Source organism: Pseudorca crassidens, chromosome 15 (genome assembly GCF_039906515.1).
Source record: "Pseudorca crassidens isolate mPseCra1 chromosome 15, mPseCra1.hap1, whole genome shotgun sequence".
Classification (NCBI taxonomy): Eukaryota; Metazoa; Chordata; class Mammalia; order Artiodactyla; family Delphinidae; genus Pseudorca; species Pseudorca crassidens.
This window is the reverse complement of record NC_090310.1, coordinates 87,610,219-87,637,934: the sequence shown is the minus strand read 5'-3', so window position 1 is coordinate 87,637,934 and position 27,716 is coordinate 87,610,219. Positions and strand designations below refer to the sequence as shown.

The 27,716-nt window shown below is 52.6% G+C and overlaps 2 protein-coding genes across 11 annotated transcripts in view; both read right to left on the bottom strand.

Moving 5' to 3' along the window:
• Window positions 1-3,316: 3,316 nt before the first annotated feature.
• On the bottom strand, window positions 3,317-17,027 carry MTG2 (mitochondrial ribosome associated GTPase 2). 8 transcript variants are annotated; one of them, XM_067708646.1, is made up of 8 exons: window positions 16,961-17,027; window positions 14,573-14,748; window positions 9,899-10,123; window positions 7,689-7,836; window positions 6,345-6,460; window positions 5,627-5,845; window positions 5,312-5,450; window positions 3,317-4,580 (listed from the first exon to the last, which is right to left on the bottom strand). In XM_067708646.1, exons 3-8 carry the CDS (start codon window positions 10,100-10,102, stop codon window positions 4,186-4,188), a joined length of 1,221 nt encoding a protein of 406 aa, XP_067564747.1. In that variant the 5' UTR covers window positions 10,103-10,123; window positions 14,573-14,748; window positions 16,961-17,027; the 3' UTR covers window positions 3,317-4,185. The 8 variants fall into 8 exon arrangements, with proteins under 8 accessions (XP_067564747.1, XP_067564748.1, XP_067564745.1 ...); XM_067708647.1 differs by lacking the exon at window positions 16,961-17,027 and adding an exon at window positions 16,778-16,935; XM_067708644.1 differs by lacking the exon at window positions 16,961-17,027 and adding an exon at window positions 16,712-16,858.
• A 226-nt stretch (window positions 17,028-17,253) lies between these two features.
• The window catches only part of SS18L1 (SS18L1 subunit of BAF chromatin remodeling complex), a 29,598-nt gene continuing 19,135 nt past the window's right edge, over window positions 17,254-27,716 (bottom strand). For 2 of the 3 annotated variants that reach the window (XM_067708643.1, XM_067708642.1), the window contains exons 9-11: window positions 23,499-23,618; window positions 21,900-22,027; window positions 17,254-20,121 (exon numbers count right to left, since the gene is read on the bottom strand). In XM_067708643.1, the coding sequence (XP_067564744.1) occupies window positions 20,095-20,121; window positions 21,900-22,027; window positions 23,499-23,618 (275 nt within the window). In that variant the 3' untranslated portion in view covers window positions 17,254-20,094. Of the gene's footprint in view, window positions 20,122-21,724; window positions 22,028-23,498; window positions 23,619-27,716 lie in introns of those variants that run through there. The other variant, XM_067708641.1, reaches the window with a different exon arrangement.

Below are 27,716 nucleotides of genomic sequence, written 5' to 3'. Positions count from 1 at the left end.
CAGGTACCCACCATCTTAGGCAGGGGTGGCTGCTGCTGGGTCCACCCCAAGGACAGCGGGGGCAGCTGGCCTCTGCCCCCCAAGGCCCCCTCCAGGGATGGGAGAAAGGCAGGGCCCCTCGCAGAGGTACAGCCTCGCCCAAGTTGGCCCAGCCCCCCAGCCCTCCCTGCAGGCCCAGCATCAATGAGGGCTGATTCCACGACCTCCCCCGCACCTCACCCCTTCACTTCCGCCATCAGGTAAAACACAGGAGCTCAGTGCAATCTGGATTTCAGAGTCACAACAAATAATCTGTTAGCTAAGTACTGCATTCTTTGTTGTGAATCTGAAATTCAATCCTAACAGAGCCGGTGACCCTCCCCGTGTTCACAGACACTGCAGGGGCCGGGCTGGGCTCTAGGGATCCATCCAGGTCTCTGGAAGCCACGGGAAGGGACCAGGGCTGGGCTGGTGGGAGGGTGGGCGGGTGGCTGCCTGTGGCCTGGAGTCCTGGGCCTGGCCAGGGGCGGCGTGCTGGCATCCTGGGGGCACGGCCCTCTCAACCCTGAGGCTTGCTCTGTCCTTACCTGTGGCTCCCACAAGACCCCACACAGGGCAGGGGCTGCGTACCCTGGGTGGGGCTGAAGTGAGCAGGCTTGACCCCCAGGCCAGGCCGCGGGTCTTAAGCTACTCTGCTGGGCCTTAGTGTCCCCGCTGTACAGACGATGAAAACCAGGCAGCTGGGGGGGGTGACAAGCGTGGGCGTCCCGGCGACACTCCCAGTGCTGAGCGTAACAGGTTCAGTGGGCTGGGCTGGGCAACCTGCCCACCCCAAGGCCACAGCAGAAACTGGAAGGATTTCCTGGCTCTGGGAAAATATCAACCCACGGGTGCCCACTGATTCCTTGCAAGGAAAGATATTTTCCTCTAAAGAATCAAAGGATTGCAAGACAGAACGAGACCGCCCAGGGGCCCCTTCTCGGGCACGCACAGCCCCGCCCCAGAGGCCTGTGTGTCCCCTCTACTCCGTTTGGCCTTTTGCCCTTTCCGGAGAGGCGACACTCTGGCCTTGGTGGGTCCGAGCATTAGAGCCGCCCTGGCAACGAGAAGATGAACATCAACGGCAGACAGCGCCCAGAGCATGCTCACCTGCACGCGTGTGCCTGCGTAACTACATGTGCGTATGTGAGTGTGTGCGCTTAGTTCTACGTGTGTTTTCACTATGGTCAAATACATCTAAAATTTGCCCTTTCCGCCATTTCAGTGCACAGCTCAGAGGCGTGCGGCCATCCCCACCACCCACCTCCGGAACGTCCTCGTTTTCCCAAACTGGAAGTCTACCCATCAAACGCTCAGTGCGACTTCATCACAACACACGACACCGCCAGGCTCCTCGTGCTTTTAGAGCCGCAGCCACCTCCCCACCCCAGGTCGGCCCCCCTCCCACCGTCTGAATGGAATCCGCAGGCAGCCACGTGGCGCAGCCGCCTGCTGCCCTGTCGCTGGGCGGTGCTCTCCACTCCATGGTCTTTGAACGTGTGCCCTGTCCGTAAACATGCTGGCATGTATCCCCACACACGTGCATGTATTCAACTGAACTACAACCTGCCCAGCACGTCTGTTATGCCTCCGGTGCCGGCACTGTCCCGGCCCTGCGACGCAGCCCAGACCAGGAGCCTCGTGGCGGTAGGGGCTGATGCGGAAGGCCAGGCCAGGGGGCCATACGCCTGACAGCGGCTGGCGGGGCGCAGGGCAGGGCCCTTGTGGGTGGGGCTGCTTGATCAGGTGGTCAGAGGCCCCCAGCTGGGGGGCATTCATAGGGTGTCTGAGGACGGGCACTTGCATCACAGGGACTGGCAGCACAAAAGCCTGCTGTCCTGGAGGGTCCTTAGTGTAGCCAAGAAGCAGCTGGAGCAGAGGACAGAGGGAGGGGATGGGCAGCAGGGGAGGGCAGGCCAGGTCAGGGCTGGGGCTTTGCTGGAGGGAGGGGGTGGCCCAAGATGGGGTGGAGGAAGGACCCGTGCATACAGGGATTATGGCGCCTGCGCTGCCGTGCGGGGAGACCAAGGGGCCTGAGCAGGGTACTAGAATAGAGTGCTGACTGGGCTGACGGCACCCTCAAATTCACAAGCACTGGAAACTTACAATGTGACCTTATCTGGAAATAGGGTCTTTGCCAATGAATTAGAGAGGAAAGCGGGAGGGAGAGGAGACCAGGGAGGAGACGGCCACCCCGCCCCGGGAGGCCCCGCCAGGCGCTGAGCCCACCGCCTGCATGGGAACAGAGGGCCAAGGGCACAGAGAAGAAATCTCAGGGAAAGGCTGGCGGCTGGAGCTTCTGGGAGACGAAATCAGTAGGGGAGGGACAACGCTGGGACACAAACACCACGCAGAGGAAGAGGTAAAGCCAGGCAAAGAAACAAGGCGGGGCTGTGCCAGCCCCCAGCGAACGAGGGCCCCATGGAGACGGCCAAGCACCTGGCCCCACAGCCCACGCCCTGCTGGCCTGACGCAGACCCAGGCCACCCGGTGCGGCCGTGGGGAGGGCACAGGGAGGGGGACATGAGAAAGCGAAGTCCCGTCCAGGGGCCAGAGGTCAACAGGTGGCGCCCCGGGCTGATCAAGGAAGCAAGAGTTGCTGAGACTTTGGAGCAGGTCACTGAGCGGGAACGGCCAGAAGAGGTGGGCCCGGCTGAAGCTGGGCCTGGGGAGCGGGCCACGGCTCTTGCTCGGCACCCACCCACCCGTCAAATAGTCTTCAAACTAAAAGAAACCTAAACGCACCTGACATCAGCCACCACGCACTCGCTCATTCCACAAATACGTACTGGTGCCCCCTTGGGGTCAGGTCCTGAGGCTGCTGGGGGCACAGTCGAGAACAGGACAGAGCCCCTGCCCTCTGGGGCACCCCTTCTGGGTCAGCTACGGGAGGCATCTTGAGCGTCTCCCCTCTGAAGAGCACACGTGGTGGGCGCCCAGCAAGCAAGATGAAAGGCCGTGGATAATTAATGCTGCTCTTCGCGGTGGCCTGAGAGAGAGCAAATACATGCAAAACCCAGCTCTGGTTTCCAGAACACAAGGACCTCTGAAATTACAAGGCATTGAAATAAAGGTTCAGGTAAAGGACTCTTGTTCTAGTTGCAAATTTGATGTCAGATCAAAACGGAATTGCTCCTGAAAGCTCAGGCACTGGCTTATTATTCGAGGTTTGCCCAACCCCCACGTGTGGAAAAGACACTGGCCTAAGTGCACCCAGCGGCCCAGCTGCCTCCGGACCCTGAGGCCGATCCCCAAAGGGCCCCGGGTCCCTTCTCCACTCATCCCTTAGGCCCTCAGGGACACATCAGATGCATCAGACTTTATTTGGGGGGAACAAAAGTTCCAGGCCATTTTGCCGGATGAGCAGGCTAGGAGCAGCTGCGCCGTCCTCACGGGGCACCTGCAGTCAGGGGACGCTGGGGGCGCGGGCGCGGCTCCCATCGACACCTAGAAGCACAAACCTGAGACACTGGCTACCCTGGGGGACGGCGCTGCCATGCCCCACCTGCAGTCCGCAGTTAATAACCTGTTCGCGTGTACTAAGTGGGTCAGAAGCCACACGTCCCTGGGTCGGATACTGGGAGCAGTCGTGAAGCTCGGCTCCCAAAGAGCACGGCGCCGTCTGGGACAACAGGGCGGGTGTCACCCTCACTGCTTGCCTCAGACGGCGGCATCTGAGGATTGCACCTGCAAATGCTTTCCCTCCCCCGGCCCTCGCACAGCAGAGCATCCCCGCCAAACTGCGCTCACGGGGCGTGTTGACAGCCGTGGAATCAAGGGCCCACCTCTGCGACAGCTGCCGCCACCCAAGGGTCAGCAGGGAGCACCGGCTCCCACCCCCCGCGTGCACTTGGCAGCATTTGGCGACATCAGGCAGAGTGTGGTCCCTGCTAATCAGGGGCCAATTAACACAGACGAGCCCATCGTAGCACATCAGTCGCATGCAGGCGGGCGCGGGAAGCACCGGGAACAGATGGGCGGGTGCGTGAGCGTCCACCGCCCCAAGGTCCCAGGCCCAGGGCAGGGGGGCGCATTGGTGGGGAGCCCTGAGCTGGTGGGGAGGCCGCTGCACCAAGGCCTCTGATTCTTTGGGGCTCCTTCCTCATCTCCGGTCACAGTCAGCCTGCCTGGGCACTGCCCATGCCACCTCCCGGCCTACCACCTCCGCTACCACCGGAGAGGCTGGCGGCCCCGCTCCAGCTCCGTGGCCACGTGGTCATCGTGCAGCTCCTTCAGATGCAGCAGCAGCCCCTCCAGGTTCTCCCCAGTGGCCGCTGACAGGGCGATGGCCTCTCGGCCTAGGCGGGCCTGCAGCTGGGGCAGCTGGGCTCTGGCCTGAGGGAGGTCGACCTTGTTCGCCACGACGGCATGGGGTCTCTCGGACAGGCCTTCCCTGTACTGTTCTAGCTCGTACTTCAGGTCATCCAGCTGCGTCCACGGCTCTGGCACCGAGAGGTCCAGCACGAACAGGAGGAAGGGGCAGCGCTCGATGTGCCTCAGGAAGGCCAAGCCCAGGCCCCGGTTCCGGTGGGCTCCGCGGACAATGCCCGGGATGTCGGCCACTGCGGAGGAGAAGAGCAGACGGTCCAGGAGGGGAACCTGAGACCTCTGAGTTCTGATCCTCTCCTGCCAAGGAACACCTTGCAAGTGAAGTCGTTCAATTTACTGCCTCAGTGATGCATCAGGCCAATTACCATCTGAGGCATCTCAGCTTTCAGCTCTGCTAATGCTTTGAAGTATCTGGTTGACAGGCGTGATGACAGATCAGTCTAATAAGAACTACTTAACACATTGCAGTCTTTCTGGCTTCAAAAATGATTCAAAAAAGGGGAAGACGGCTTCCTGTACTCTATTAATAATTGGATTACCGATAGAAACGATAGCGTCTTCTGCAAGTATAAAGCGCTACACAAATCGCGTCGCCAGCAGGCTGACTATTTTTAATGGGTACATTATCTTCTGGAAAGTTTTCTTCTCTCAAAATGGTACAGGGAAAGCTTTTTAAATCACACGTTGTCCACATGACTGATGGTGCCGAGTTCCCCGTAGATGAAAGAGAAGAATAGAGGCGGTGAAAAGGAATAATTTCCCCAGGTTTGAAATTTAAACTCCAATTCCTGCACTGCCACTAACAGATGCCTGGGGGAGAGGGTGGGAAGCAAACCTAAAACCTGATTCTGATAAAGAACCACAGTTTTCAAATGAAGAAAACAACGCTACACGCAAGAGTTACATAAGCATTGCTCTGAACCCCATCGTCGCCCTGACTCTCTGAGAGGCCCTGGTGTCCTACCTGCTATTTGCTGGTGGTCCTCGCAGTGAACAACCCCCACGTGCGGGTTCAGGGTGGTGAATGGGTAGGAGGCCACAGTGGGCCTTGCGTTGGAAATGGCCCGGAGAAGCGAGGATTTCCCCGCGTTGGGGAATCCGACCTGGAAGAGAGTGGGGACGGCCAAGGTCGGGGGTCTTGGGTCGGGAACCGGGGACGAGGACAGCAGGGCTCCTGACGAAGCCAACAGGCTCTGATGGGAGAAAGTGGGCTGCCCGGCCGCCGCCCTCCTGGCATGTCCCCCACCATCCTCCCGCCGGGGCTTCAGGTGACACCCACCAGCCCAGCGTGTGCCACCGTTTTGAGCTCCAGGAAGAGGACCCGCTCCTGACCCGGCTGTCCGGGGGTACAAGTCGTGGGCGCTCGGTTGCTGTTGGCCAGGAAAAAGCGGTTGCCCTTCCCGCCTGCCCCGCCCAGTGCTGCGATGAACTCATCACCCGGGTGCGAGAGGTCAGCCAGGACTTCGTTTCCCTCCTTCACCAAAGTGCCCACGGGGACCTGAAAAATAACAAGTGCTTATAGGGGCAGCATGAGAAGGGAGGCACAACTAAGCTCCACAAAGGGACAAAGGACCTGGGAAAGGGCCCAGCCCTAAAGGGCTTGAGAGGCTGACTGCACTGCAGGCAAACTGCATAAATGGCTTTTCCCAACAGTGCGTCTAAAGCATCAGGGTGAACAAAAGCATCTGGAAAACGAGAGTGATGCTGAAAGCACAAACTCTCCACTCGTAGGGAGGTGCCCGAGAGGGTAGGTGGGGGCAGATCACGGGGCTGGAGACAGCGGGGGAGACCTGCGGGCCCCACGGGGCTGGAGACAGCGGGGGAGACCTACGGGCCCCTCGCCGTAAATATAATCGTTTCATGACTTTCTGAACAGGTGACACATTCACACGGTATGAAATCAGCACAGAGTCCCCGTCCAGGGTTGCTCTGTGGAGGACGGGGCCCCTCTGGACCACTCGGCAGGACCTGGGAGCTTGATGGTCCAGATGGCCTACCTGGATGTAGAGGACGGCGCCGCTTCGCCCAAAGCAGTTCTTCCTGCCGCCGGCTCCTCCGTCAAAGCCCTGGTACTGAGACAGGACTGAGGACAGGGACTTGACTTGCCGGTCAACTGGAAGTCAGAGCGAGAAGCGTCATCTCCCTCTGTGTCAAAGGCAGACCCATCTCATGTCGTTAAGTTTCTTTTGTTCAGATTCAGAACGTTAAGAATGCACCTGGGACGGGACCTCCCTGGTGGCACAGTGGTTAAGAATCCACCTGCCAATGCAGGGAACACGGGTTCGAGCCCTGGTCCGGGAAGATCCCACATGTCATGGAGCAACTAAGCCCGTGTGCCACAACTACTGAGCCTGCGCTCTAGAGCCCCTAAGCCACAACTACTGAACCCACGCATCACAACTACTGAAGCCCAGGTGCCTAGAGCCCATGCTCCGCAACAAGAGAAGCCACTGCAATGAGAAGCCTGCGCACCACAACAAAGAGTAGCCCCTGCTCTCCGCAACTAGAGAAAGCCCACGTGCAACCACAAAGACCCAACACAGCCAAAAATAAATAAATAAATAATAAAATAAAAATGAAAAAAAAATCTAAAGAATGCACCTGGGACCACGGAATAAAGTTGTAGCAAAAGTCGCTAAACTAGCAATGTGATTTTTTTTTTTTGCAGTACGCGGGCCTCTCACTGTTGTGGCCTCTCCCGTTGCAGAGCACAGGCTCCAGACGCGCAGGCTCAGCGGCCATGGCTCACGGGCCCAGCCGCTCCGCGGCATGTGGGATCCTCCCGGACCGGGGCACAAACCCGTGTCCCCTGCATCGCAGGCGGACTCTCAACCACTGCGCCACCAGGGAAGCCCGCAATGTGATTTTTTGAAAAATTTAATTTCCTATTTTCTTTCAAAAAATACTACAATTTTCAAACAATTCAAAAGTTACCCATAATGTCATCATCATCTTGAAAACAGCTGTACTTACTATGCTGTGAATGGTTACTGAGGGGACTAGTTTGCTAATATTTGTGCTCCATGTGTGTCAGGGCAATCAGTACCCTTTCAGCACTTGACTGAGATAGTAACAGATTAACCCTTTGACAGACTGTACCAGAATGTTAGATTCCCTGACAGTAAACTGTCTTTGTGTTCCTGAAATAAAAAAAACCAAAACCATCAAAGTTGGTTTTGGGTGGATTATCTAAATGTGAACATCCACGTAATTTAATAAAATGATGTCCACAGGTCAATTTTTGAATCCAACTTCCTGTTAGGATAAGAAGGTGAAAACTCCCCACCCCGGAGGCGCGCAGACACAGCGCGTTTCCCCGGGCTGCCCCTCGGGACACCTGCCTCTCAGGATGACGTGGCCGCCGTAGCCTCCGTCGCCACCATCGGGGCCTCCAAACTCCTTCCGGGGCTCACTGTGGAAGCAGCTTACCCCGTCACCTCCGCGTCCCCCTCGGACAAGCACTCGGCGATGGTCCACAAAATGCCTTTTCTGCAGAGAACACACAGAGGCCTGTCGTTATTAACTCTGCAGTCCTCCCAAGGACCAAGCAGTCATTTGTAATGTACCTTTTCTACCCATGACAGGCTTTAAAATTAGAAGCTAATGATATTAATATTGCTAATCAGGCCTAAGATGCAAATATAAGAACGAGTTCCCACAAGTCACTGCTATCTGTGGGCAAATGTAAATCAACAACGCAGATGTTAAAAGTGCCCAGCGCGGGATACACATCCCAGTCACGAACTCCACGCCAAACCTAACTAAAACGCAGTTTAGGAGATACTCCTTAAATAAAGCGCCTTCCCAGCTTTTTCAAATAGAAACACGTTACTGAAATAACAGGTCTTTAAAAAAAAAAAAAAGAAAGAAAGAACAGGTCTTTACTAATGGAGAGTTCTGCTCCTCAGGACGAGAGAATGAGAGTGACAGTCCCTGGGCCATTATCAGGCTTCCAACTAAGAACAGAAGTCTTCTGTGGCTGACTGAACAGGGCTCCTTTTTTTTTTTTTTTTTTTTGCGGTATGTGGGCCTCTCACTGTTGTGGCCTCTCCCATTGCGGAGCACAGGCTCCGGACGCGCAGGCTCAGCGGCCATGGCTCATGGGCCCAGCCGCTCCGCGGCACGTGGGATCTTCCCGGACCGGGGCACGAACCCGTGTCCCCTGCATCGGCAGGCGGACTCTCAACCACTGCACCACCAGGGAAGCCCCAGGGCTCCTTTTTTAAATGTGGTGATGCAGACAGAGCCCTTATCTGAGAGCAAGTTTTTCTCTAGGTCCCTAAGGGAGACACAACCTACCTAAAGAATCAGAACTAACTAACCAGGTTAACATATATATATATATGTATATCTATATATTTTTTAACATTTATTTATTCGGCTGCGCCGGGTCTTAGCTGTGGCACACGGGATCTTCGTTGCGGCGTGCGGGATCTTCGTTGCGGCGTGCGGGATCTTCGTTGCGGCGTGCGGGATCTAGTTCCCTGACCAGGGATCAAACCTGAGCCCCTGCATTGGGAGCGCAGAGCTTTAACCACCAGGGAAGTCCCCTAACCAGGTTAATATTTAATAAACGCTTGCTCACAGGACAAGATGTCCAGCTGCCCAAGGTGCCAGGGTGCAGTGTTGAGGACGCCACTCCCAGCCCAGCCGTCCTGTCCCGAGGAGCCCACCTGCTCCCTGCACATGTGCACAGGCTGACGTGGCCGCCCACATGGCCCCTCCATGGGGACCAGGGCATCTGCATTTCCATCCACTACTCCATAAGCAGATCTTTTTTTAAAGGAAAATACAGAAATACTTTATGATGCTCTGGCACCACCACATGGAAAAACCATGAATTACTGTTTCAAAAACGCAATGTACAATTTTGAACATAATGGAAATCAACCCCGATGGGAAAAAAGCACAACTAAGGAGCATCGTACAGAAGATAAAACTTAAGAGTCAATGTTTACATTCTGGGGAGGAGACAAAACCACGTGAAAACTTGATATATCTGAGTGCACACGCTGACTGCCAAAGTAATTTTCCACATGAAGTACTGTTTGCCCTATGAGCCTTAATTGGAAGCCGCACTTGGGAGGAAACAAAGTGGATTATAAACATGTGTATTCTTGAATTTAATTAAAGATCATTCATGTTTTAAACAGGTTTTGATAAACAGAATAAAAAACATGTAAGCCTTGGAGAACTATAAAACTAAAGGTGCATGCCCCGGTCCCCACACCCCCATGCCATAAATTCAGAACTATTCACATGTCCCTAAGAATATATATAGTACATATCTCAGACGCACAGGCTAACGATACATGAGCCCCAGGCGCCCTCCTGGCGAAGGGAGCGAACACGGTCATCACTTCTGGCACGCTGGGCACTGCCCTGGGTCCGCCGCAGTTTTAGGCCAGCCCAGTATTTGGTACCCGCAGGCCTTCATCTCACGGCCTCATTTCCAAGGATAAACAAAGACAAGACAACAAGAGCTCAAAACAACGCCCTGTGCCTTCAGAGGGGAAACGGCAGTCAAATTCCTTCAAGGTTAGAGCCTCACCAATTTTTTCTCCGAGAGCAGCTTCTTCCTGGGGGGCTCCTGGTGCTTGGTGCAGTCCGCACAGCTGACCGAGAGCAGCCTGGGAGAAGCGTGCTGGGGAAGGAGCCGCCCGGGCCTGGGAAACACTCGTGCCGACGGTGTCCAGCACCCCACGCCCTCCAACACCGGCCAGGATCTCGCTGCGAAAAGCCTCGAACGTATCATGGCTCCTTAACAAAAGGCAAACTGGCAAAATAAGACATCTGGTTTAAACCTGAACATGAAACCCAAACTAAAGAAGTGTGAGCACCTGGCACAGGAGAACGCTGGCGAGTGTTCCTGAAACAAATAAATGAACCAACGAATGACTTTCTTACCTCACTCACCACCTTCCACCCCGAGTCATGCCCTATTAGCCTATATGCTACTTGGAGGGAGTTCCCTGGCGGCCTAGCAGTTGGGACTCTGAGCTTTCACTGCCGGAGGTCCGGGTTCGATCCCTGGTCAGGGAACTGAGATCCCGCAAGCTGCACAGCGCAGCGAAAGCAAGTCTCCTTAGCCTATATGCTACTTGGGGGAAAGATCTGTGTACAAAGGATTACATCATTAAATCTCTTGCAACTCTGGAATATACTCCCTATAGAATAGCAAATACCTGCTAAATGAAAATATTAAAAAGGAAATCTCAGCCTCAAATCCAAATTTCTTAAAAATAAAAACACCCATTTACTCAGATGCTATGGTGTTATCCTGCACAGTTTGAAATGGTCCAACTGGAACACAGTGGGGTATTTCCTATGGGTGCAGTGGGTAAGCCGCCAGACTCTGCACAAGGACCTCTGCCCCTTTCCCCCAGGGCGACCTAGGACAGTTCACTCATCTGACGACGGACCAGGCTGGGAGGGACAGAAGGCACGACAGCAGTACCTGGCCCATGTGAAAACTCAGTAAGCGTGAGCCACTTTTCATTAACTAAGAGCTGTTTACACCACTGCTCGTTCATTAAACAGCTCGTGATAATTATATATCTTGTGGGTGCTGAGGGCCAACGCGAGGAATCTCAGGCCCAGCCCTCCAGGAGACGACAACACCTCCCCGTCCACTGTTCTGAACGTCACCCACTTCCAATGTCCCCGCTTCACAGGCACACGTGTGCCACATAAAAGGAAACCACTGAGGCTTTCCTCCCATGGTTAAGTACGAACTACACATACAGAAGGGATATAAATGTACACGCATTACTTTAAAAATAATCATAAAGCCACCACGTGCGCAACACAGCAGGCGAGGACACAGGGCTCGCCTTTTCCATTGAAGCCCCTCCTGTACCTCCTGCTCCACACCTCCTGACCCTTCTGAAAAGGAAATACTTCCTTGGTGGGAGCTATTCCCTCTGCATGGCACTGAAAAGCTTTGCTTTTTGTTCGGAAACAATCAGGTATAGAAAAGTTCAAAGGAGAGTCCGTGAATCACTTGAGGGTGAGCGGCCGACCTGACACCGAACCCCCAACCCCCCGGACACGGCAGTGTGGCTCCCTGTGGACAGAGGCACCCCTACGGAACCGGGGGGATGGCCTTTGAAACCGGGCCACCAGCCACGCCCAGACCCCCAGCTTTGGCTAACGGTCCCTATAGCAGCTCCCACAGCAAAGGGTCCGGCTCAGAACCACGAGCTGCGTTTTGCTGCCACGTCTCTGCAGCCCCTCCCTGACTCTCGTGCCCCTGACACCTGGAAGGTCACAAGCCAGCTGTTCTGCAGTGTGTCCTCGTTTTCCCTCTGACGGACGTCCCTTTGTGACGAGCCGCGGGCAATGCACCTTTGGCAGGAATTTCACACGCGTCAGGGGCCTTGCTCACCCTGCACACGGAGCTCCCGCGCAGCTTCCCTGCGTCGGGGCGCCCCTCCCTCCCTGTGTAGTTACGAGGACCTCGGGGGAGGTGGTCTGAGACTGTGCAAATCCCGTTCCTCATAAACTGCCCATTTACTCATCTTTACGGGCTCAGTTTCCTATTTTATTCAGTTAGCTACGCTGTTACTATCATTTACTCCAATGCTCAAATTGCCTCTGGTTTGGGCAGTGGCAGCCCATCCCTTGGCTTTGGTGTCCTTCTGGCACGTGCCCCTCAACCTGTGAGCGCTCCCTGCTTCCTGCCACGAAATGTTCCACGCTCACCGGGCACTCTCCCTGGTTGACCCTGAAACCAGCCTTTACTCCAAGGAGCCCTGGTTCTTTTAGTGGAGAATGGTATTTACAAGGCCACCTGTATGCTGGGGGGTGCTCAGGGGTCCTGGGGTGGTGCTGCTCGTGGGTCCCCTCCGTGGACAGAGCAGATGAAGGTAAACGCATCCACACACAACACTCACATCTGTAGTCACTGCTACACCGATCCACCCACAGTTTTAGAGCAGCATCTTTTGAAAACCATGGGTTCACACCTATAATCCCAATTCCAATTCAACACCACAAGGTTCTAATTTTCTCCTTCTGTCTTTGCAAGTCCATCCTCTGACTGTCAGAGTCCCGGCTCCATTACCTGCAGTATGTTTACTCACCCAACCTCGACAGTAACCAAACCTTCACCTCCTGACGTAGGTGCTCTCCCCTTCCACTGGGCCGCCCCTCCATGGGGACACCCTCCTCCTGTTATCTTCCTGTTAATGTATTGTCCTAAATACACCTTTATTTCAGAATGATTTTAGATTTACAGAAAAGGTGATATTCCCATATACATCTTATCCAGTTTCCCCTAATATTAGCATCTTACATGACCAGGGTACACTTGTCAAAACCAAGAAACCAACCCTGCTATGTTGTTATTAATTAAACTCAGGATGCCATTTGGATTTCACGTTTCCCCATGAATATCCTTTTTCTGTTCCAAGATCCCACACTGCATTAAGCCCTCTTAAAAGATATTTTTAAAGTGCTAAAAGAAAAAAAGTCCCACCCAGCATTATTACACAGCCTGTGAAAATATCCTTCAGGGAGGGAAATGAAGTAAGACATGCTGGGTGGTGGGAGACACTGTCTCCACAAGCAGTACCCCAGAAAGAAAATGACACCACAGGGAAACCCCAACCTTTAGGAATGAGGAGACAGCAACAGAGATGGTAAGTATAAAAGACTATTTTGGGGGGACTTTCCTGGTGGCGCAGTGGTTAAGAATCCACCTGCCAGTGCAGGGGACACGGGTTCAATCCCTGGTCTAGGACAATCCCACATGCCGCAGAGCAACTAAGCCCGTGCGCCACAACTACTGAGCCCACGCACCACAACTACTGAAGCCTGCGCGCCTAGAGCCCGTGCTCCACAACCAGAGAAGCCACAGCAATGAGAAGCCCACGCACCACAACAAAGAGTAGCCCCCGCTCGCCGCAACTAGAGAAAAGCCCGCATGCAGCAACGAAGACCCAACGCAGCCAATAAATAAGTAAATGAATAAAAGTACCTATCCTTTAAAAAAAAAAAGAAAAAGACTATTTTTTCCTTGTAAGAGTTTTAAAATATGTATGACTGTAGAAAGAAAATTATAACACTGTCCAGTGGGTTTCCCATGCATGCAGAGGTGACTGCAAGGTTTCCACATTTCTGTGAAGTGGCACAAGTCTGAAGTCTAAGTGGATCATGAAAGGTTAGGTAAGTGGATCACTGTAATCTCCAGAGCAACCACTAACATGTATCTCAGAGATATGTCCAAAGCCAATAAGCAGACGAAATGGAATGCTAAAAGCCTTTCCGATAACTCAAAAGAAAGGGGACAGCAGGACAAAGAAGAGGCACAAAGGGAAAACAAATAATAAAATGGTACCCTAAACCTAACCATACACGTAACTCAGACAAAACAGACTTCCAGAAAAAGAGCATTTCCTAAGATGAACAAAGGCATCTGATAATGACAAATGGAATTAGTCATCAGGAAGGCCTAACAATTAAAAATGTGCGTGATAGGGCTTCCCTGGTGGCGCAGTGGTTGGGGGTCCACCTGCCGATGCAGGGGACGCGGGTTCGTGTCCCGGTCTGGGAAGATCCCACATGCCGCGGAGCGGCTGGGCCCGTGAGCCATGGCCGCTGAGCTTGCGCATCCGGAGCCTGTGCTCCGCAACGGGAGAGGCCACAGCAGTGAGAGGCCCGTGTACTGCAAAAAATAAAATAAAATAAAATAAAAAAGAAGAGGTAAAACTGCAGAAAATATGACTGTCTCCACAGCAAATTCCAGTGAAATCTATAAAACAAAGATTAGAATTAATATACAAAGAAGCAAGGTTTTTGTTTTGTTTTGTTTTTTATAAATTTATTTATTTAATTAATTTATTTTTGGCTGCGTTGGGTCTTCGTTGCTGCGCACAGGCTTTCTCTAGCTGCGGCGAGAGGGTGCCGCTCCTCGTTGCGGTGCGCCGGAAGAAGCAAGGTTATCGGTTACAAGGTTAATTTGCAAAAGTCAACTGTGTTCTTCTATACTAGCAGCAAACTATAAAATGAAATTAAGACAACAATCCCATTTACAGTGACACCAATTACAAAAGCATCTAGCTTAACAATAAGCTTAACAATAAACATTTAAGACCTCTACCTCACTACTGGCAAGATACTGTTCTAAGTGTTTTCCAGGGATTAATGCATTTAACTCTCATAACAGCCCTGTAAAGAAAGTACAGATGAGGACACAGAGGCAAAGAGAGGTGAAGTGACTTACCCAAGGTCACAGATCTCTCAGATGGGAGGAGTGGAGTGCGAAAGCAGGGTGTCAAGGGGCAAAACCAACCACCTGATCATCAAAGAAGCACACCCACAGCTAAGTCTGTTGGAGAGCTACGCCATCCGTCCCGGCCGGGTTGAAAACCAAGCTTCTGGGCACTGGTAACACGAAACCTGAAAGCGATCAATCAGAGGTGACGATCAGAAAGCCAACCAGAGACCTGAACTCTGAATCTTGCCTAATGTGGAGTACTCCTCCTTTTTACCTCTTCAGTGTGTTTGGAAAAATCTGCTGAACGCGTGCCGTGGCTCTCCCTTGCCACGTGAACAAGTTCACTTTGGTTTCACATGACTATTTGGTCTTTGTTTTCCTTCTAATGCTTTACCTGCTCTGGCCAATAGCCCCATGTGGCTATTAAGTTTAAATTAACTAAAAAAATTTTAAACGTAAAAATTCAGTCCCTCAGTCACACAAGCCACATTTCACGTGCTCACAGCCACATGGGGCCAGTGGGTACCACAATGGCCAGCACCCATTAGCACCTTTCCACCATTACAGAAAGTTCTACTGGACAGCGCTGGTCTTTATTGTGCAGTGGGAACTCAGATTCCTCCTAGGAGCATCCCTCTTCCTGGGCCCAGCAGAGCAGAGTACAAAAGGTGGGACGGTGGTGAAAGCTGAGGGCCCAGAGTCAATCAGACTTCATGATTACAGGATGGGGGCTTTAAAAAATGCTGGGAAGGCGCTCAATACACAGCAAGGGCTCCACTTTGTTCTGTAAAGTGTTAAGATCAGTTCTACTGGTCCATACACATTATTATCTGCCAGGAGCCTCTAAGATCCTCCTACGGAAATTTTAATTTTTTTGTTTTTGTTTTTGTTTTGTTTTGCAGTACGCGGGCCTCTCACTGTTGTGGCCTCTCCCGTCACGGAGCACAGGCTCAGCGGCCATGGCTCACGGGCCCAGCCGCTCTGCGGCACGCGGGATCCTCGCGGACCGGGGCATGAACCCGCGTCCCCTGCATCGGCAGGCGGACTCTCAACCACTGTCCCACCAGGGAAGCCCGGAAATTTTAAATTTTTTTCCATGGGAATTCCCCGGCGGTCCAGTGGTCAGGACTCTGCGCTCTCACTGCCGAGGGCCCAGGTTCAATCCCTGGTCAGGGAACCCCCCAAGCTGCTCGGCCAAAAACAAACAAACAAAAATCCCTTACAACCACCCTGTGAGGGGTAACAGTGCATGCTGTTTTTTTCCATCTGCTTTTCTAGACCCCTTTTCCACCCTGCTCCGTTTCAGAAGCCTACCCTGCATGACTACTCTCAGCTACCTTGCCGTGGGGCGGAGACTGCAGGGAGGCGCAGGAGGGCTGGATCCTGACTGAAGGTCGACCTCCAGCCGAGGAAGCCCCGTCTATGCTGCTCTCTGCTGGTCCTGGTAACTGGCCCTCCCCTTATCCTGGGGTGTCCAGGAGCAGAAGCAACTCCACTGTACTACCGCGTGATAAAAACACTAACTCTGCTGTTTCCCTGCACACTCCGCTTTAAACTGGGCCTTTACAAACCCTCCTTAAAGTATCCTAAAGTGATGGTGCCATAACTTCTGACCCTTACATTTTTTATGCCGTTTTGTTTTGTTTACCACGCTGCCTGGCATGCGGGGTCTCAGTTCCCCGACCGGGGATCGAACGGTGCCCCCTGCAGTGGAAGCGCGGAGTCTTAACGGCTGGACCGCCAGGGAAGAAGCCCCTTTACGCCCACTCTAAAGCAGTGGAGGCTGAGACTCAGAGTCTCTCGCGTGCCCAACACAGTGTCCTCGCTGCCCGTATTTCACAGCAGGGTTCTTCAAATCAGGGATGTGTACGCGACCACCATCCAAGGGAACCGAGGCAAGGGTCATTTTAAAACGATCAGTTTTGTGCTCCTTAACTGTGGACACGTTTTCTCTGCTAAAGCGTATCTGCCTGGGAACCGACTTGCGTTGAAAAGCGTGATCTCCTTTCCGCTCGTGTCGTGAGAAGGGCCCTCTACAGAAGGAAGCCCCCTCCAGGGAGCTGGCCCCAAGGACACGCCTCCCTCCTCCCGACAGGCCCGCGAGCAGGACAGACCCCGGTGTCCACAGCGGCGCGGACGGCGTACCCGGTGCCGGCCCAGCCCGCCCAGAGCGCCCTCGCAGAAGGACGCCGCTCCTGTGCGAACGCTCACGCTGTTCGGTGCAACCGCGCGCCACAGCAGGTACAGAGCAACATCCGGGAGGAACCGTTTCACACTCAGGACCTCGACCCAAAGGAGTCTCCGGGCCACCCGAGCACGCCCACGCGCGCTGAGGGGAAGCCGGAAGCCCGGGCCGTGGACGCGAGGGCTCCCCCGGCCGCTATTTGCACTCACCACTCCAGACGGCACGCCACTTCCGGGGCCGGCTCCACGGGTCACTTCCGGGGCGGGTCCCGCCTGCGCAGGGCTCCCCTGCGCGCATGTGCGGCGCGGGAGGGGGTTGGGAGGGGAAAAAACGGAGCTGCTCGCGTCTGCGCAGAGGTGAGCGTGGTCTCCGGCGTGTGGAGCGGGCGCACCTCGGGACCCGGGGACCCGGGGACCCGGGGATGCAGGGATCCCGGGCCCGGCAGCCGTCTCCCCGCCGGGCCTTCCGGTTCCCCATCACCTCACGGAAACTCAGTCTCCAGGACGGTTCTCGAAGAGCCAGTTTATTAATTACAACAAAGGCATAAACAACTTAGACGCCAAAGTCCGGCTGAGGAGAGAAACGGACGGGTGAGGATGGTTGTCCGGGACCGGGCTGTGCTCACGGACGAGACGGCGTGACCTGGTCAGTCAGCGCTGGAAAGTCACACGGAAACGCCCTCCTCTCGGTCCGAGTGTGAGCGGCCGCCGCGCACGGACCGCCGAGGCCCGGCTGCGGCTGCGGGCGCGCGAGGGATGCTCGGGCCGGAGGCGGCGGGGCCAGCCGGCGGCCTGGGCGCTGTCGGCACCTCCGCGGGCCGCGCCGGTCACCGCTCGAGGCCCGCCCCGCCCGGGGCTCGGCCGTGGCAACTCGGCGGCACTGACCGCACCGCACCGCGCGAGCGACTCTCGGGCCTAAGCGTCTGCAGACATTCGTGTTGCGGAAGAGGAGACACGAAACAGTGAACGAAAACGAGCTGCTGGCATCACTTTCCCCACAATATTACATAAAAACGGACAGCACGTTAAATAAACATTTTGTTATTAATCATTAAATATATGAACACCGACAATCATGTATAAATTAGGAAATAGATGTACAAACTATTTCACAAAGTGCTTTTAAAAATATATACACAACATTCAAGAAATTCTTAATGTAAGACATTTCAGATTGAAGTTTCGGGATAAGTTTTTTTAAGTGTCCTTTTCCTTCAAAAAGTATTAATACAGCACTTAAAACAAACAAACACACATACACACACATAAAAGGCATATTCCCAGATTGGCAAGGAATGAAAATAAACTATTTTCACAGTTCTCTGAAATGCTTAACATTTTCAACGGGAAAATTTAATCCCCGACTGAGTTTGCAAATTCTATGAAAATTGTCAGGAAAGAACAGGACAAAATCAAGGGAAATGACTCCCTAAATGAAATTACTAATGTCTGTGTCATTTAGCGGTTAAGGACTCTCATTTCAATAATTTAATACAGAGATGTATTTTTAAGCCCTTACCAGTGTTAAGGGTTTCTAAAAACCCGTATGTCTACAAAATAAACACTTCTATCCCAATGCATGTGTGATTCTGTCTCCACAGAGGAGGGGAGAAGGTCCTAGAACAGGACTTCTACTCGACCCGCCCCTTCTTTCCTCTGAGCCGTAGTGCTTCATCCGCAAAACAGCAACAAGTAATCGCCACTATATTCCCAGTGTGGACTGGGAATTGTTCATTCCAGTAAAAACACGTCGAAGATGTCTTATACACTGTAAAGTATTCAATTCTGGATAAAGAACCACTTTCAACTTAAGACTTAATAAAACATCACCTTCAGTAGACCTGATATATGAAGAACTGGATATATTTTTATTTTCTTGGTTGTCTTGGAAATATGTCAGCATTTATCCAAAGATTTTTTAAAGCGGTCATAATAAATATGGATATTGTTATCCAGGTAAGAGTTGATAAAATGTCCTTATGACTTATTAGTGAAATGTAGAATTTTTCCTTTGACCTGACTTTTCCACATGAGCTGTCTTTAATGTCTGCACAGAATTTAAATGGCATTTAATGTCCTAGGAATGTAAAAATGACTCAAATTTCTCTCCATAAGAGCTTTCCTTCTCATTAGGAAGAACACAGTAGAATCAGTGGTGTTCTTTTTAAAAATAAGATGTGGGGCTTCCCTGGTGGCGCAGTGGTTGAGAGTCTGCCTGCCGATGCAGGGGACACGGGTTCGTGCCCCGGTCCAGGAAGATCCCACATGCTTGCGTACCGCAAAAAAATAAATAAAGAAAAATAAAAAAATAAAAAAAATAAAAATAAGATGTGAATTTCAGATATCCCTAAAAGAAAAGGAACGCTTGCTTGGAGATCTGAATAAGTAGGTCCTGGAAGAAGTGGTATAAAATAAACAACTTGCCAACAGTTTGGAAAATTTGGTGTCAATATTTTAAATTATAACTTTGGAATTGGGCATATTAAATATTAAAATTCCAGAAATGACCATCAGATAAACAAGGGCCAGAGCCAAAGTAATTCCAGAGACTACCTTCTCTTTCTTTCAGCAATACCACTCTCCCTGGGTAAGGCTAATCATTCATTGCCTTCATGGATTCCTATTTATTTAGAACATAGTCATTGATCCCTCTTTACTTTTTAATACAAAAACATATAACTTTTTGGATAAACACAATTGGTGAGAGACACAGGTAACGAGTGAGCTCTGAAAATAACGGTTCACAGCATCTCCAAATGAGGCTTAGTCATCCTTTCCATCCTGTAACAGAAACTGACGCAAATCACAGAAGATGCCTCCCACCCCCCCCACCCCCCCATCGAGGCACAGGAAGAGGCTGCCATCCAGGGGCTGTGCACACGTGTCCAGCTGCGGTGCGGACAGTGAAAGACAAGTTTACAACCCACGGTGCGACAGTGCAGGAGGAGTGTCAGCCCTAAGGTCTGTTTATACAAGTACGTGGACTATGGCCTCTTGTAGGTGTCCCATCACTGGGCACAGAACACTCTGATGACAAAAGGACCCCTAAAGCTAGCTAGAAACACGGCGGGGGGGGGGGGGGAGGCGGACAAAAAGGGACAACCTCTCCGTGTATGGACATACAATACTATACACAGCACCAAATATGTCACACCATCAAAGCGCTGTCTTGCACCGGCGGTGCACGCTCGGCGTCCTACCCCACGTGAAATGTGCACGCTTCACATGCAGACGCTGCGTGGGGTGAAGGGGCAGCCCGCAGGTCACAGCTCATCAGAACTGTCACTGGCCTGTCCATCCCAGACAGACATGCCGCTGCAAGCCTCCATGAGAATGTTTGTCCTTTACTGCTGGTAATTTCCGTACTGGCCCTGCAAGAGACCAAGACACAGATTACACCCCAACAGTCCTGCATAAGAGGGTCCACGCCCAAGGGTAAGACAGACTCCCGCCCCCCCGCCAACACCCAGGATGAGAGGTGGAGGGAACATAGAAGGCAAGCGACCAAACAGCCTCTGCCTGTTTCCACGAGGCAGGCAGATAAGCGGCCGTCCAGAAGCCACCCTCCAGGCTGCAGCGACTGATTTAGGTCAGAGGGTGGAAGAGGCTGGTTCACCCAGTCACACAGCAGCTCACTGTGCTGGGCCTGGTCCAGGTGCCTCAAGTCACGTCCCCACCCTGAGCCTGCTGTGAACAGGTCTGTGACGGGCTCCCTCAGCCACAAACGACATTGGCACCACTTCCGGCACACTCGGGAACATTCCACACTGCTCTCTTCAAGGTCAAAAAGGTTTCCTCCTTAATTACCCTGCCCTGGGCTTGTTTACTCGTGTTGAAAACTCATCCTCTAAGTATGACTGGTTCATGATCTCTCTTTAGAGAGCAGGGTGAGAAGCATTTAAAAGAATAAAATACAGGACCTTCCTATTCAGGTACCTGAGAAAAACACCCGTCATCCATGTGGTGCCTTGAGATTTCATTAGCCGTGTAAACGGTCATTAGTGCCTATGACCCAGCACAAAAGGCCACCGATGCACAATGAGCCCTTGCAAGGGGCTCTTTTCAAAGGAGGTTCCAAAGATGCCCAGGATAAGTCTCCTCCCGCCCCACTGCCCTGCTCCTGCCCTGAGCTGCAGACGCCAAGGCTCCTCCTGACCGACTCGCATGAGACACACCTGGCCGCCTCAGGACCTCTGCACGGCTGCGTCCCGAGGCTGGCTCACCCTCATCCTCATGTCCTGGCCCCGTGGCACCTCCGCTGAGAGGCCCCCGGACACTTACATTCACCCCTCATGGGTTGCTCTCCCACCAGGAGGGGCTGACATCCATCATCTACCGCCCTTCTCCTCCACGCCTCCAGGTGGAAGTCAGAGGCATCTGAAATTAAGCTTGATTTCCTCTTCACAGCCCTCTGCACCCCGAGAAACGGCAACTGCCTCAAGCAGCCCAGGCTGAAATCCCTGGGGCCGCCCCGACCCGCCTCTCCTACACGCCCCACGTCCAGCCCACCAGCAAATCCCACTAGCACTACCTCTGAGAGCACCTGGAGTCCTGGAGCCTCTCACCTCTCTCCAGCAGCCACCGTGCTGTCACCAAAGGCTCCGACGGCCTCCAGGGCCCCACCCCACGCAGAGCAGATCCTCGTCAGGGGGGCGAGGCCTCCCTGCCGTCCTGGGAGCCTGAGCGGCTCTGCTCAGGTCTGATGGCCTCGCTGTCGCCCAAGAGGGCCTCCCCGACCTGGTCTACGCCAGCCCTGCCCCCCGTCGTTCTGTCCCTTTGCCCTCTGGGTCCTCTTCTCAGAACTACCTGCCGCTGCTCCATCCCGGCGCCAACAGCGCCCGGCTGTGTCAGGCGAGATACAAGCTCTGGAATCTGCCTCGTCGCCGGGGCCCCCAAGCGCGCACCAGACGCCCGACGCTGCTAGGCGCGCGGGGAACACCGAGGCGTGAAAGGACAAGGACACAGAGCCAGCTGTGTCTGACCGAAGAGGTAATTTTTAAAAACCTTACAGGCTCAGAGAATAAACGTTCTGGAGGGACATTGGGTGCCAGTTCACCCTGTGTTATTGTTTCTCTTGACGACCAGGAAAACCTTCGTCACGTCTGACGCACGCGGGGGCTGCGAGTCTGGAAACGGGCAGAAGGCTTGCCTGCTCGTAGCCGTAAGGCCGCTGCTGCTGGGCGGACGGGCCCGTCTGAGACGCTCGGTAGCTTCCGTATTGCTGGCCTTGTCCCTGCTGGTAGCTGGAGTACTGCGAGGGGGCGCCCTGGGCAGGCCCTAGAACACACGCGGGAGCCGTGAGACCACCCCATGCCCCCGTCCGCCCGAGCCCCTGACGCTGGTACCCGTTCTCCCTCCACATTAAGCCCGTGCAGTGAAAGCGCCACAGCTGGCGGCTGCGCGGAGTCCCGTGTGGTTCGCAGCTGTGCTCCCACCGCCACCCGGACGGAGCCTGGGGGCCACTCTCAGCGCCCCGGGCCCACTTCCTGGGACCAGCTTACACCAGTCACGGTGGTCACTGTAAACACGGGAGTCAAACACACAGCAAATGGTGAAAACGCGCGCGAGACGGTGATTGTGCCTCCGGAGCCTAAGTAGATGGTTTAGGAGAAACTGACAAAGGCCGAGTGTTTTTTCCAAAATTGGCTGTTTCTAGGGCTGGGGCACGGGAAACACTGTGGTCCCAGAAGGAAGAAAGTGCTCTAAACCAAAAGGATGGGGCACGTCCAAGGGCCACAGGCACCAACCTGAGCTCCCAAGAGGCAGGGCTGAGACGGTTTGAACAATAAAATAAAGACGTTTAGATCGTAACTCAATGTGTAAAATCAATACCCGTGGGCACCTACCGATATAAATAAACGGTCAATAACTAAGGGAATGGGGGAGAAGAGACCCATCTTCCCTACAGAAGAATTCCAAATAATCTGTAGACCAGCGGTCCCCAACCTTTTTGGCACCAGGGACTGGTTTCATGGAAGACAATTTTTCCACAGACGGGGGAGGGGGGGATGGCTCAGGCGGTGATGTGAGCGCTGGGGAGCGGCAGATGAAGCCTCGCTCACTCTCCCACCGCTCACCTCCTGCTGTGCGGCCTGGTTCCTAACCGGCGCGGACCGCTACTGGTCCGAGGCCCGGGAGTTGGGGACCCCTGATGTACACGGTGCCCCCTCGAGTGGGGCTGGACCCAGTGATGTCAGAGTCTGGAGGAGGAGAGGTAAGGAAGCCCGACGCTGGGGAGGCCTGGCAGACGCCCTTGACCATGTGACCAAGGCCAGACTCAACGGAGGCAAGTCATGCCCACAGGAGGGGACGCAAAGGCGCTTCGCCGTGGTCTTCTTTCCAGAACCCAGGCCAGACAAACCCAACCTGAGGGGGCGTCTAGGCAGTGCCCGCCCAGCCCTCCTCAAAAGTGCCAAGGTCAAGAGGGATGAGGAAAGTCTGAGGAACTTTCGCAGCCCAAGGAGCTGTGGGGCTGATGTCATGTGGGATCCTGGCCTGGTCCCGTACAGAGAAGGACATGCAGGAGAGCCAGTGAGATCCGAAGAAACTGGCTCAGTCCACGTCCATGCACCAACCTTGGTTTCTTAGCTGTGACCACAGGGCCCTGGTAATGGACGAGGTTAACCATGGGGGGACTCTCAGCTTTCCTCACAGCTTTTCCAGAAATCTACAACTGTTCCAAAATAAGAAGCCTGCTGGGCGCCCACCGAATGACCGCGTTCCTGTGATGCCCCCCGCCACCGCTTACCATAGCCTTGCTGCTGCCCGGGGTAGCTCTGCTGGTTGGGGTACTGCTGCTGGGAGTACGTCTGCTGCTGGGCTGTGCCCTGCTGGTACCCCGCCTGCTGCTGGCTGTACTGTGAGTTTCCTGCAGAGGGAAGGAGACATGAGCTCATTTCCAGAGAGCAATGGCAGCTCCGCTGTCCCTCGAGGCATGGGCAGCTGTGGGTTCCCTAGACCGAGTCCACTGCTCCAGCACCTCTTCTTTTCCACAACAATTCAAATTATTTTATTTTATTGGGTTGGCCAAAAAGCTCTTTCAGTTTTTAAGTAAAAATAAAACACAGTTTTCATTTTCACCAAGAACTTTATAGAACAACGTATTCACCGTTTTGTTCCACTACCTTCTGCCATTTTCCAGGTAACTTCATAATTCCATCTTCCCAAAACTTTTCATCCTTTTGAGCAAAGAACTGTTCCAGGTGCCTTTTACCGTCTTCCAGGGAATTGAAATTTTTTCCATTAAGGGAATTCTGTAAAGACCGAAAAAAATGGAAGTCCAAAGGCGCAATGTCTGGTGAATATGGCGGATGAATCAGAACCTCCCAGCCAAGCTGGAACAGTGTTTGCCTGGTTATCAAAGAAACATGGAGTCTTGCCTTATCCTGATGGAAGATCATGCGTTTCCTGCTGACTAATTCTGGACGCTTTTTGTCGAGTGCTGCTTCCAGTTGGTCTAATTGGGAGCAGTGCTTGTTGGAATTAATCATTTGGCTTTCTGGAAGGAGCTCATAATACAGGACTCCCTTCCAGTCCCACCATATACACAACTTCACCTTCTTCGGATGAAGACCATCCTTTGGTGTGGTTGGTGGTGGTTTATTTCGCTTGCCCCCTTGTCTTCTTCTGTTCCACATTACTGTACAGTATCCACTTTTCATCGCCCGTCACAATTTGTTTTAAAAACGGAACATTTTGGTTACGTTTAAGTAGAGAATCACAAGAGGAAATACAGTCAAGAAGGTTTTTTTTGCTTAACTCATGTGTGGAACCCAAACATCAAAGCGATTAACATAACCAAGCTGGTGCAAATGATCTTCAGAGCTTGATTTGTATATTTTGAGTATGTCAGCTATCTCCCGCGTGGTACAACGTTGATTGCTCTCAGTTAATGTCTTGATTTGATCGCTGTCAACTTCAACTGGTCTACCCGACCATGGGGCATCATCCAGCGAGAAATCTCCACGTGAAACTTCGCAGAGCACTTCTGACACGTTGGATCAGTCGCAGCACCTTCTCCACACACTGCACAAATCTGTTTTTGCATTCTGGTTGCGATTTTACCTTTCTTGAAATAACAAAGCATAATAGGCCAAAAATGTTGCTTTTTTTCTTCCATCTTCAATATTAAAATGGCTGCACAAAAATTCACCAGTTTTGATTTTTTTTTTAAATTTTGTTTTGTTTTGTTTTGTTTTACGGTACACGGGCCTCTCACTGCTGTGGCCTCTCCCGTTGCGGAGCACAGGCTCCGGACGTGCAGGCCCAGTGGCCATGGCTCACGGGCCCAGCCGCTCCGCGGCATGTGGGATCTTCCCGGACCGGGGCACGAACCCGCGTCCCCTGCATCGGCAGGCGGACTCCCAACCACTGCGCCACCAGGGAAGCCCTGATTTTTTTTTTTTTAAATGCACAGGTATGACAGCTGTCACATACAATCTAACAAAATTACAAAACTGTTTCAAATGAAGTTAAAGACAGCTAAGCGCTACTAGAGCCATCTTACAGCGAAACCGAATGAACTTTTTGGCCAATACAATACTTTCTCTTACTGTCTTATAGAAATACAAATATATCGCCAAAGTGAAGAGGTTAATGCAATTAAGACAAAGACCAATACCAGTGTTGTAGGTAAACTGTGTCCCCCAAAAGAGCTGTTGAGGTCCTGACCCCAGGAACCTGTGGCCTCATTTGGAAATAGGGTCTTTGCAGATATAATTAGTTAAAGGGAGGTCATACAAGGTTAGGGGGGGGCCCTAATCCAGTGGCTGATGTCCTTCTAAGAAGAAGGAGATCTGGACACAGACACAGGGAAAAGCCGTATGATCCCCACAGTTCAAAGGGACCCCAGAAGTTTTGGGACACCCTCGTCTTATTGGCAAACATGCAAGCCAGGGTTCCAGCTCAGACCTGTAATGTGTTTTCCTGTGACTTTATGAACGAAAAGAGGCAGACGTTTGCCCTTGTGTTCTGCATCTATATGTGGGTACAGTCCCAGAGATGTTTTAGGTTCACTTACTTTTTCTTTTCCCAGAGAAAATGGCTTAATTCTCATTTTCAAAACTCTAACTAGCCAGCCAGCACCCGTGCTAAAGCCTCATTTTGGAAGGAAGCTCCTGGTAAGAAAATAACTGGGAGAGCAGTAAACGTATTACCAAGTAATTACCAACAGTTAAAGGGAGTATTGGGGACTTCCCTGGTGGCGCAGGGGTTAAGAATCCACCTGCCAATGCAGGGGACACGGGTTCGAGCCCCGGTCCGGGAAGAGCCCACATGCCGCGGAGCAACTAAGCCCGTGTGCCACAACTACTGAGCCTGCGCTCTGGAGCCGGCGAGCCACAACTGCTGAGCCCATGTGCCGCAACTACTGAAGCCTGCGTGCCTAGAGCCCGTGCTCCGCAACAGGAGAGGCCACCGCAGTGAGAAGCCCGCGCACCGCAACGAAGAGTAGCCCCCACTCGCCGCAACTAGAGAAAGCCCACACACAGCAAAGACCCAATGCAGCCAAAAATAAATACATAAAATAAATAAATTTTTTAAAAAAGGGAGTATTAACAACGATTTAAAAATCTTTCTACGTGTGTAATGGAAAAGAACCTAAAAAAAGAATATATATACACGTGTGTCTGTGTGTGTGTGTGTGTGTATAACTGAATCACTTTGCTGTACAGCTGAAACACAACATTGTAAATCAACTATATTTAAACAAAACTTTAAAAATACATTAATAAAAATCTTGCTACGAAGTCTTCCTAATGCAGGTCTTAAGAGTTTTAGATTGGTGTAGAGACTAAATTCCATTCTGTTTTCAAAACACCTTTATAAGAAAACCAATTTAAGTTTAGTTTCATCGTTTTTTTCAAAACCACAGTGTCTGGCCTTTAACCGCAGAGTGTGGGTCTTTCTCTGCATGAGACCCCGTCCTCTAGCAGGAGCAGGCGGGGCGAGGGGACCCGGGGTGTTTACCCCCTGTGGCACCAGACAGCCTGGAAAGGAGGGCTGCTTGTGGTTTTCTTGTTCTTGTCTTTGTTTTTAGTTAATTAAGTTTTTTATAGATTTTTTTTCATTTAAAATATTTTTATTTTATTGTTTATTTATTTATTTTTGGCTGCATTGGGTCCTTGTTGCTGCGCGCGGGCTTTCTCTAGTGGCGGCAAGCAGGGGCCACTCTTCGTTGTGGTGCACGGGCTTCTCACTGCAGTGGTTTCTCTTGTTGCGAAGCACGGGCTCTACGCACATGGGCTTCAGTAGTTGTGGCTCACGGGCTCTAGAGTGCAGGCTCAGCAGTTGTGGCACGTGGGCTCAGTAGTTGCGGCATGCAGTCTCAGTAGTTGTGGCACACAGGCTCAGTAGTTGTGGCACGTGGGCTCAGTCGTTGTGGCGCGTGGGCTCTAGATCGCAGGCTTAGTAGTTGTGGTGCATGGGCTTAGTTGCTCCGCAGCATGTGGGATCTTCCTGGACCAGGGCTCGAACCCGTGTCCCCTGCATTGGCAGACGGATTCTTAACCACTGCACCAACCAGGGAAGTCCAGTAAAATGTAAGTATTTTAAAACTAGGATCCTGATAATGTACATTTTAGAATAACAGCTTTATTGAGAGCGAATTCATGTAGAAAGGCTTAAAACCCCATAAGGAAGTTCAATTTCCAGCTGCGCAGAACAATGAAGGAACACATGCTCTACAGCGCAGGAGCTCTTCTCCAAAGTGGGCTCTGAGGAATCTGCTGGGTTTTCTGATTGGTCATCATCTAAGGAAACACCTTGACAGCTGCTCCCTCCTCACAACCATGACCGGTCCCAGCAACAATGGCCGATGGGACGGCCGATGGCCGAGGAGGCGTCAGTGACCAGTGGAGACCCAGGTTCACTGTCTTTGTGAGGAATGCATCGGAGAAATTCATCAGAGACTTGGCAGGTTTTCTCCAGGGTTTCAGAGTTATGGGGTCAGTCTGCATATTCTCGTGTC

Coding starts and splice junctions, on each gene's coding strand:
- MTG2 (XM_067708646.1), bottom strand. CDS start 10,102: ATGATACGTTCGAGGCTTTTCGCAGCGAGATCCTGGCCGGTGTTGGAG. Junction 6,461..7,688: donor CGGCCACGTCATCCTGAGAG/GCAGGTGTCCCG, acceptor TCTGACTTCCAG/TTGACCGGCAAGTCAAGTCC. Junction 5,451..5,626: donor CGGTGGCACACGCTGGGCTG/GTGGGTGTCACC, acceptor ACTCTCTTCCAG/GTCGGATTCCCCAACGCGGG.